The sequence below is a fragment of the Chaetura pelagica genome, unplaced genomic scaffold (genome assembly GCF_000747805.2).
Source record: "Chaetura pelagica isolate M959 unplaced genomic scaffold, ChaPel_1.0 scaffold814, whole genome shotgun sequence".
In the NCBI taxonomy this organism is placed as follows: domain Eukaryota; kingdom Metazoa; phylum Chordata; class Aves; order Apodiformes; family Apodidae; genus Chaetura; species Chaetura pelagica.
In genome coordinates, this window is record NW_009953182.1 from 33,373 (window position 1) to 43,486 (window position 10,114).

Below are 10,114 nucleotides of genomic sequence, written 5' to 3' on the forward strand. Positions count from 1 at the left end.
GGGCAACGGCCCCCCCCCCCCCCCTCCCCGGCCCGGGCCTCCCCTCGCACCCCCGAGGGCCTCCCGGGCTCCGCCGAACCCTCTTAGATCCCCTCACACCCCCTCAGGTTCCCTCAGGATCCTTCAAAGCCCCTCAGATCTTTTCCGCCCCCCTCAAAATCCCTCAGGCTCTCTCAGAATCCCTCAGACCCCCTCACACTCCCTCAGACCCCCTCGCAGTCCCTCAGACCCCCTCGCGCTCCCTCAGACTCCCTCACGCTCCCTCAGACCCCGTTAGATCCTCTCAGCCTCCCTCAAAACCCTTCAGCTCCCTTCAAAGTCCCTCAGGCTCCCTCAGACACCCTCACACTTCCTCAAAGCCCTTCAGATTCCCCTTCAGGACCTCTCCAAACCTCCCACACCCTCTCAGACCTTCTCAAACCCTTTCAGACCCCCTCAGGTTTCCTCACACCTGCTGAAACCCCCTCAGGTTCCCTCAGGATCCTTCAAACCCCCTCAGATCTTTTCTGCCCCCCTCAAAATCCCTCGGGCTCTCTCAGAATCCCTCAGACCCCCTCACACTCCCTCAGACCCCTTTAGATCCTCTCAAACTCCCTCAAAACCCTTCAGCCCCCTTCAAAGTCCCTCAGGCTCCCTCAGACACCCTCACACTTCCTCAGAGCCCCTCAGATTCCCCTTCAGGACCTCCAAACCTCTCACACCCTCTCACACCTTCTCAAACCCCTTCAGCCCCCTTCAAAGTCCCTCAGGCTCCCTCAGACACCCTCACACTTCCTCAGAACCCCTCAGATTCCCCTTCAGGACCTCCAAACCTCTCACACCCTCTCAAACCCCTTGAGACCCCCTCAGTTTTCCTCACACCCCCTCAGATCCCCTCAGGACCTCTCACACCCTCTCACACCTTCTCAAACCCCTTCAGACCCCCTCAGGTTTCCTCACACCCCCTCAGATCCCCTCAGGACCTCTCACACCCTCTCACACCTTCTCAAACCCCCTCAGATCCCCACAGACCCCCTCAGATCCCCAGCCTTGGGGCTCACCCTGCCCTTCCCTGCACACCAGAGGTGGCAGGAGGGTTATGTGTGCTGCAGGACAGAAGGGACAGCTGTGGGGACAGCAAGGGGACACGGGTCACTGCAGTCCCTCCTTCTCCAACCTTTGGTTTAACCTGCTCTTCCCGGTGCTGTTTTCATCCAGGAGAATGTGGAGTTGCTCATCCAGGAACTGAGGAGGCCAAAGTACAGCATCTATTTCATTTGTGAGTGTGTCAGAAAATACAGATGCTGGGACTGGTCCCACTGAAACCCTGGGAGTGTGTGAACTGAAGTTCTGATGCCCTTGAGGTGACCAAATTCTTTTAGCAAAGGGTACAAATCATGAAACTGAAGTAACTCCTGAGAGATCATTACAAAGCAGCACCATAAAGCTGCATTCCTCTGCCATCCCTGAACATTTCTGGGATTTGAAAGCTTTTGTGTTGCTAGATAAACATGAAAGAAGGATGATACTTTGGGGGGAGGAAAACTTGAGGTGCAGAGGGGGAGAAACTGGCCCAGATGTTGGAGGTAAATGATTCAGAGCCAGGGACAGGACAGACTTGATATCCCAGCGTTGGGCTGAACCTGCTGCCTGGCATCTTCTCAGGCAGGTGTTGCTGCTCTTGCCAGAGAATATCCTGTAGTTTTGGGAATTCAAGGAGTTTAACTGGAGCTGCTTTGGTGCTGGAAGCAGGGAGGCTCTGGGAAGGGAAGTGTCTGGGTGTCGTTGTGTGGAAGCGACTCTAGATGTCATCGCTGCTCTGCAGGAATGTGGTGGTGCCTGGGAATGCTGAGGATGTGGCTGTTACAGCCCTTTAATATTCCTTGCTTTTGACATGTTAAAAATCTCCTGGTTACCATGAGGTGTTGCTGAATTGGGCAGATGTTGGGCCAGGGAGAGGGCAGGAGACAACCAGGTGTCCCTCAGGGTGTTGAATCCATTGCCAGCTGTTCTGTGCTGATCCAGTGGGTGTTTGATGTTCTGTCCAGCAGGAAGTTGCAGAGGGAAGTAGCTCAGAGTGTCCATCTGAGGTGACTTCTGGGTTAGAATGTCTGCAGAACAGCTGCAGGTGTTGGGTGAAGGGATCTCAGTTGTCCTCTGCTCCAGGGAAGTGTTTGGTTGTGCTGTTCTGTCACCTTCTGGTGAGTTCCTGTCCCTCAGAGCCCGATGTTCCTTTGCTGTTGTCTTCTTTTCAGATTTCAGTAACGTGATCAGTAAGAGTGATGTCAAATCTCTGGCTGAGGCTGATGAGCAGGAAGTTGTGGCTGAAGTTCAGGTGAGTTTTGCATCTTTTCAGTTCTTCTGCTCCAACATCACCAGCCCAGGGAGGGAACAAAATCAGGAGGACCCTCTTTCTTGACCAGCCTGCAGCAGCACTGTGCAAGAGATGGAGAAAAAGATGAAAAAGATTTAAAAAAGAAGAAGATTAAAACCTCCTGGCTGATGCTGGGACACTTGGTAGGGTGGGTAAGGACCTGGAAGTGTCTTTGCTTCCCTCTTGGCAGGAGTTCTACGGCGATTACATCGCGGTGAATCCACACGTGTTCTCTCTCAACCTCCTGGGCTGCTGCCAGGTATGAGCAAAGCTCCTCCAGGGCCTGGAGAGGTGGTCAGTGGGGAGACCAGGGGCTGCAAGAAGCTGGGTGGGGTGGTGGGTGGGTGTGGAGGGTCTGTCAAGGGGGTGGATGATCCTTGGAAGGAGGGGAACCCTGGAAAATCCAGATGGGGGCCTTTGTGCTGCTCCTCCAGTTGTTTAATGCAAGGTTTTAAGACTTAGAAAGAAACCTGTGAGAAGGAGTCTGGGGACAGATGGTGATGGGCAGGTTGGATGAGGTTTTGTGCAGCCTGGGCTGGTGGGAGGTGTCCCTGCTCATGGCAAGGAGGTTGGAACTCGATGATCTTGAAGGTCTTTGCCAAGCTCAAGGATTCCATGATGATTCCATGCAGCTTTTCCTGGCAGGGTCGCAGCTGGGATCCTGCTCACCTCTCCAGGACAACCCAAGGCCTGACTGCCCTGCTCCTGTCCCTGAAGAAATGCCCCATGATTCGGTACCAGCTCTCCTCAGAGCCAGCCAAGAGGCTTGCTGAGTGTGTCAAGGTGAGGACCCTCAGCCATGGAGAACACACGTGGCCTTTCACCAGCTCTTCCTTCACCTCTATGGATGGTCATTAAGGTTTCTTTCAACCAAGGGGATTCTGTATCACACCGAATTGTTCTGGCTGGAAAAGATCAGAGTCATGGGATGGGTTGGGTTGGAGGGACCTTCAAGAGCAGTTGCCACCCCCCCCCTGCATAGGCAGGGACACCTCCCAGCAGCCCAGGCTGCTCCAAGCCCCATCCAACCTGCCCTTCAACACCCCCAGGGATGGGGCAGCCACAGCTTCCCTGGGCAACCTGGCCCAGGCTCTCCCCACCCTCACACTCCACAATTCCCTCCTCAGCTCCAACCTCCAGCTCCCTCTCCCACTTTTCATCCCTCCCCCTCATCCCATCCCTCCCTGCCCTTGGCCCAAGTCCCTCCCCAGCTTTCCTGGAGCCCCTTCAGGCCCTGGAAGCTGCTCTAAGGTCTCCCTGGAGCCTTCTCCTCTCCAGGCTAAACACCCCAACCCTCCCAACCTGGAAACCAATGCAGATCTTTAAGAAAGAGGGGACATTTCTAGGTACACGTGAGATCCAAGTAGGTGTTTTTCCCTCTCTCCCCAGCAAGTCATCACCAAGGAGTATGAGCTCTTCGACTTCCGGCGCACGGAGGTTCCTCCTCTGCTGCTCATTCTGGACCGTTCCGACGATGCCATCACCCCTCTCCTCAACCAGGTGAATCCTCTGGTGGGTTTGTGAGGGCTGAGGTGGGAATGGGGATTCCTGGAAGTGCCTTAGACACAGATCAGCAAGGCTACCTTGTCTGGATGGTGGTGGTACAGGAGCAGGTGGGGATCCTGGTATTATTGGAGTGATCGGAGAGTCCAGGGCTTGGACTTGGAGTTAAGGACTGAACAGAAGGCACCAAATCTGCTCTCTGGAGGTTTTCTATCCAGAAGAGAGATCCAAAGGAATGTCAGTGGAACGTGGGGTGTTTTGGGGCCCTGCTCTGCTTTCAGTGTTCTGTCTTGAAGCAACCTGGGCTGGTGGGAGGTGTCCCTGCCCATGCAGGGGGGTTGGATCTAGATGATCTTGAAGGTCCCACCAACCCAAACCATCTCATGATTTCCCTGTGCTGTTTGTCACCTGGCTGAGGTCATTCCTTGCCTTCCTCTTCCCCACCCCTGCAGTGGACCTACCAGGCCATGGTCCATGAGCTGCTGGGGATCAACAACAACCGCATCGACCTGTCCCGGGTGCCAGGGATCAGCAAGGACCTCCGGGAGGTCGTCCTGTCTGCTGAGAACGACGAGTTCTACGCCAACGTAGGTATTCCCAGCAGGATCTTCCCAAGCTGCTGGATTTGGGGATCAGCTCTTGGCTTTGCCATGTGGCAAAGCAGGTTGTGACCAGCAGGTTGTGACCAGCGGGTCAGGAGAGGTGATTCTCATCCTCTACTCTGTGGTTTTGAGAGGCCACCTGGAGAACTGGGTCCAGTTCTGGGGCTCTCAACACAGGAAGGACATGGAGCTGTTGGAGAGAGTCCAGAGGAGGCCCCGGAGATGCTGGGAGGGCTGGAGCAGCTCTGGAGCCAGGCTGGGAGAGTTGGGGTGTTGAGCCTGGAGAGGAGAAGGCTCCAGGGAGACCTTAGAGCAGCTTCCAGGGCCTGAAGGGGCTCCAGGAAAGCTGGGGAGGGACTTGGGACCTGCTGCCTGACTTCTGCACGTGGTGAAAATCAGATTGTAGTGGAAGGAACATCTGACATGAAAGTGCCTGGTTTATAGTTTGAAATAAAAGCTGGACCAATGGCAGAGCTGTTGTTTGAGGTTGGGGCTCAGGGAGATGTGTGTTGGGCACAGAGACCACCTTGTTCTCCTGGCATCAAGACTGTCCCTCAGCTCCTTGTCTTGTCCCCTGCAGAACATGTACCTGAACTTTGCAGAGATTGGCAGCAACATCAAGAACCTCATGGAGGATTTCCAGAGGAGGAAACCTAAGGAGCAGCAGAAGCTGGAATCCATAGCAGATATGAAGGTACAGATGCTCTACACGTGACTGGGCTTTTCAAAGCCAGGGTGGTGCAGGTCACACTGGCTGGACACGGACACTCAACACCTCCAGTTCCACCAGTCTCTGTGGTGTGCTGGTTTTGTGGAGCAGGAGCCTCCTTTTTGCCCTGTGTTCACTCTTCACACAAGGCTGCTCTGGACCTCTGCAGTGTGCTCCTCAGGCTTCTTTGTTCCAGCTGCTCCCAAAGCTCCTGCCTGGAGCTCCCTGAGATCCTGGAGCCCCAGGATTGAGGCTGGTTTGAGCGCTGGGCTGATCCTGACACTGCCTTGATAATTGGAGCAGCTCAGAGCACAGGCACAGCTGCTGCTCAAGATGTAAAGAATCCTGATAACACCTTGGGAGATATTTTCTCTCTCCCTCTACCTGAAGAGTCAATACAAAGTAAAATCCTCTTCCAGAACTGGAGAAACCCTGTGGCCTCCTGGGATGGAGACACCAGGTCGCCCGTCCACCCACGTCGCTCTGGCTTAGATCAGTGCAGACTCTTTCACACTGTTGCTGGCTGGGTTGCACACCTCTGCTGTCTCCTGTTGTCGGGTTGAACAACCCTCAAGGCTTTGTTTTCCCCTTTTTGTAGGCATTTGTGGAGAATTACCCCCAGTTCAAGAAGATGTCGGGCACGGTGGCGAAGCACGTGACGGTGGTGGGGGAGCTGTCCCGCTTGGTCGCCGAGCGGAACCTGCTGGAGGTGTCAGAGGTGGAGCAGGAGCTGGCCTGCCAGAACGACCACTCCAGTGCCCTCCAGGTACCTCAGGCTCTCAATCCAACCTTAATCCTTGAAATCCAGATCCTGTCATTGATGCTAGAAGTCGGTGGGAGTTGTGCCTTGTAGATAATCCTGACCATTAGATGGTGGAATCTCTCTCTGCTCCCTGCTCGGCTCAGATGGGGATGAATCATCATTAATCACCAGCTTGAGAAGCATCTTTTGCAAATTCTGCCTTTACATTCCACCAAGCAACATTCCTTCTTTGTCCACAGCCAGTTGGTTCCTGGCAAACTGCCCGGGAAGGCACCAGGATAAAAAAAAAAACCCCACAACAAAACCAACCACCCCAAACTTGGCCCCTTCTGCATGAGGCTTCTTGTTATTTGTCAGGGAGAAAAAGAAATGTAATCCCTGAAAACTAAACCAGACTATTCCTGAGGTGCTGGCTTCTAACTTTCCATTTTGAAATCAAAAAGAGTAGAAAGCCTCTTAGAGAAAAGATTCCTGAGGGAAGGAGGGCTGAAAAAGCCTAAGAGAAGCTTCTGTTTTAGCTGAGTAGAGGTTGAAGTTCTGCCCCCAAGCTGGTTTGGTGGGTTCCATGACCTGCCCTGGCATCTGACAGTGTCACTAGTGACAAATGTGGCTGCTTGGAGGGAAAAGAGGAGCATTGTTGGTGGGGATGAGGAGAGCAGGGCTCAACCAGCCACTCTGGATGAAAAACCTGCATTTTTTAGAGCTAAGGTAGAAGTTACACCCTAGGATGGAGTTTTTTTACACAGCACTGGGAAGCAGTTTGGCTAGAAAATAATTCTAAGCATCTGAGGTCTTCTTTGCCTCATTCTGTGCTCCAAGTGGGTGGCTGGGGGATAATATTAGACTGCTGAAGTGCTGCAGTTTGTTACCAGCTCTGGAGGTTGTTGAGTGGATAGATCTGATTCCAGAGCTTGTATCTGGTGGATATTCCAGAATGTAGATGACTTTTGAGTCTTGGAAGTGGGAATGTGGCCACAAAATGGCTTTGGTGAGAACAGCCTCTTGAGGTTCTCTTGCTAGATGGTGGAATCCAGATCAGGCTTTTGGAGCTTAAAAGTCAAATGTTTTGAGCTGTCATCGTGTCTGTTCTGTGACCTGTTGTGATGTTCAGCCAGGGCAGGGCAGTGGTGCTGGAACCTGGGTGCTTGGCACTGGAAACCACTTTGGAAAATGCTGGTTTGCTTCTTCTTAAGTGGTCTCAGATTGGTTGGAGAAAAGGGATGAGGTGAAATTTCAGTGTCTGAAGAGCCTTTTCCTTTCAGAATCTGTGATGTCTTTTCATTCCAGTGCTTGAAGGGGCTCCAGGAAAGCTGGGGAGGGACTTGGGACAAGAGCAGGGAGTGAGAGGACAAGGGGGAATGGTTTTAAACTGGAAAAGGGTGGGTTTAGGCTTGACATTAGGAAGAAATTTTTCACTGTGAGGGTGGGGAGACCCTGGAACAGGTTGCCCAGGGAAGCTGTGGCTGCCCCATCCCTGGGGGTGTTGAAGGGCAGGTTGGATGGGGCTTGGAGCAGCCTGGGCTGGTGGGAGGTGTCCCTGCCCATGCAGGGGGTTGGATCTGGATGATCTTTAAGATCCCTCCAACCCAAACCATTCTGGGATTCCATGACCTGCTGGTGATGACCCAGTTGTGTCACCAGCTCTAGGGTCTCCAGGGCGTGTGACAGTGCTGGGAACTGGGCAGAGACACAATCAGCTGAGCCCTGGGGCTCCACTTGGTGCTCACTCAGGTCTCACTCTGCCCCAGATGGGTGTTTCTGCAGCTCTGGAGCAGAGAAGCCACAGGCCCGAGGGGCTGGGATGGATCCCACAGCTGAGACCGACTGGAAAACATGTTGAAGTTGGTAAAGAAATGGCAGAGCAGGGAGCAGGGATCTTCCTCCATGGGCCATGGGTGTCTGTGGAGCTGCAGGGCTTGTTCCCTGGCACAGTCCCAACCTGGCAGCTTGAGGCCAAGGCCACAGGGACAATGAACGAGGCCGTGCCCAGAATAAAGGCAGGATTGTTCTCCTTCTGATGTCACTTCAGCAATTGGGAATTTCTCCGTGGCCCAGGGCCCCCAGTCCAGTACATTTTGGTTGTTCTTCCCCTGGTCTCTTATTAACCCTGACATTGTCCATGAGCCTGGAGAGCTGAATGGGAGGGATTCAATCCCAGACCCTGGGATGGACAAAGGCTTTTCTGTCTCCCTTCCTGGGCACTGCCAGCACAGGATCAAAAATGTCCCAAGCCAACATCTCCCTGGGACTCAGTCCCTCCTCTCAGGTGAATCCCCAACCTCACCAAGGTTAAAACTCCTCTTGACCTTCCTCAAAGCCAGGATTTTCTCCTGGAGTTTTGGAACCAGTCAAACAAATGACAGCAAATCCAGCCGAGTCGGCACGGGGAGGAGTGAGTTTCACAGCAGCCTTTGGCAGCTGTTGGCTGAATGTTTCCATGTTGCCCACCTGTACTGGTGGGAGAATCCTGCAAAGATATTCTGGGATTTTTGGAGTGTTTGGAAGTCATGCTCAGTGAGTGGAAAAATCCCAACTGGTTCCCTCCCTCTCCTGGAATTGCTGTTTCTGCAGCTGAGCAGCCGGTGGCTCCGCTGCTCCCTGGAGCTGGTAGAGCTGGTCCCTTCACTGTCATGCCCAGCACAGGGGGAACTTCAGACTTTGCCAGATGTCTCAGATACATCTGGTGGTCCATGCCTGGTCTTTGAGATCCATGAGGTTCTTATCTCCTGGTCACCTCAGCCACCAGCTCAGCTCTGGTGTTTGCCCTGGGAACCCCAGCTGCTCTGCATGAGGTGGTTGTGGAGAAGGGAAGAGAAGCTTTTTGTTGCCCTGGGAAGGAGAAGCCCTTCTGTGGCCAGTCATCCATCACACAGCAGCCCCTGGGGGGTAGGTGACATTCCCTGGGGGTCCTGCAGCTTTCCTGGAAAGGGTCTGTCCTTTAACAGGGGCGTGGACCTGTGATATTTATGATGATCTCGTGTTCCCTTCAGCAGAAAAAGTAACAATCTGAATATTAGGAGCAACAACTGCAGATTTCTCCCTTCCATATTTCTGTTCCTTTTCCTGCTTTAATTTCTTTCCTCCCAATACTTGCTCCTCTGCTTCTCAGGCTGCCCAGGGGTTGGTGGAGTCCCCATCCCTGGAGGGGTTTCAGAGCCATGTAGATGTGGTGCTGAGGGACATGGGTTAGCACTGGGCTGGGTAGAGTTGGGTTCATGGTTGGTAGAGTTGGGTTCATGGTTGGTAGATTTGGGTTATGGTTGGTAGAGTTGGATTAATGGTCAGTAGAGTTGGGTCAGTGGTCAGTAGAGTTGGGTTATGGTTGGTAGAGTTGGGTCAGTGGTCGGTAGAGTTGGGTTATGGTTGGTAGAGTTGGCTTAATGGTTGGACTCCATGATCTTAAATGTCTTTTCCAACCAGAAGGATTCTGTGATTCTCACATCCAAATGATCTGAGCCCTTGGTGCTTCTGCCCTGCACCTTCAATAGGAAAACAGAATTGGTGTCACTGTCCTGACCCTTTTTTCTTGCTGGTTGGTACGATGATGGAACCTCTGGGCCAGTCTTGGCTCTGCTTCTCTTGGAAAGGGAAGGGGGGGGCGCTCAGGGTTTCTGTATGTACCTGAGCTCACCCACAGCATCTTCTGGAGAGTTAAATGGACAAGAGGATTGGGTTAGGAATTCCTGAGAAGACTCCAGAGCAACTTCTCCTCCCATAAACCTGATGGCAGAGCCCCGGGAAGCCCAGCCCTGTTGCTTAGGACCCAACTGACCCTCTTGCCTTTTCCTCCTGCAGGCACTTCAGTTGCTGGCACAGGGTTGGTGTCAACCTGGTGTCCTCTGGAGGCTTCTCCACTAACGTGTGTCCTGCTCTGGCTGCAGAACGTGCGGCGGCTGCTGCAGAGCCCGCGGGTGGCGGAGCTGGACGCGGCGCGGCTGGTGATGCTCTACGCGCTGCACTACGAGCGGCACAGCAGCAGCGCCCTGCCCGGCCTGCTGGGGGAGCTGCGCGGCAGGGGGGTGCCCGACAGGCTCCGCAAGGTAACCCTGAGCCCTGGGCTCGTGGGCTGGGGGGGATGGAGGGACCTTCAGGATCATCTAGATCCACCCCCCTGCATGGGCAGGGACACCTCCCACCAGCCCAGGTTGCTCCAAGCCCCATCCAACCTGCCCTTCAACACCCCC

At 53.9% G+C, this 10,114-nt stretch overlaps 1 protein-coding gene across 1 annotated transcript in view; it reads left to right on the forward strand.

Moving 5' to 3' along the window:
• VPS45 (vacuolar protein sorting 45 homolog (S. cerevisiae)) overlaps positions 1 to 10,114 on the forward strand; it is a 32,789-nt gene that overhangs the window by 237 nt on the left and 22,438 nt on the right. Inside the window, exons 2-10 of the mRNA XM_009997323.1 lie at positions 1,198 to 1,258; positions 2,235 to 2,314; positions 2,544 to 2,612; positions 2,999 to 3,136; positions 3,743 to 3,853; positions 4,309 to 4,443; positions 5,039 to 5,152; positions 5,766 to 5,933; positions 9,812 to 9,970. Coding sequence (XP_009995625.1) covers positions 1,198 to 1,258; positions 2,235 to 2,314; positions 2,544 to 2,612; positions 2,999 to 3,136; positions 3,743 to 3,853; positions 4,309 to 4,443; positions 5,039 to 5,152; positions 5,766 to 5,933; positions 9,812 to 9,970 — 1,035 coding nt within the window. The remainder of the gene's footprint in view (positions 1 to 1,197; positions 1,259 to 2,234; positions 2,315 to 2,543; positions 2,613 to 2,998; positions 3,137 to 3,742; positions 3,854 to 4,308; positions 4,444 to 5,038; positions 5,153 to 5,765; positions 5,934 to 9,811; positions 9,971 to 10,114) is intronic.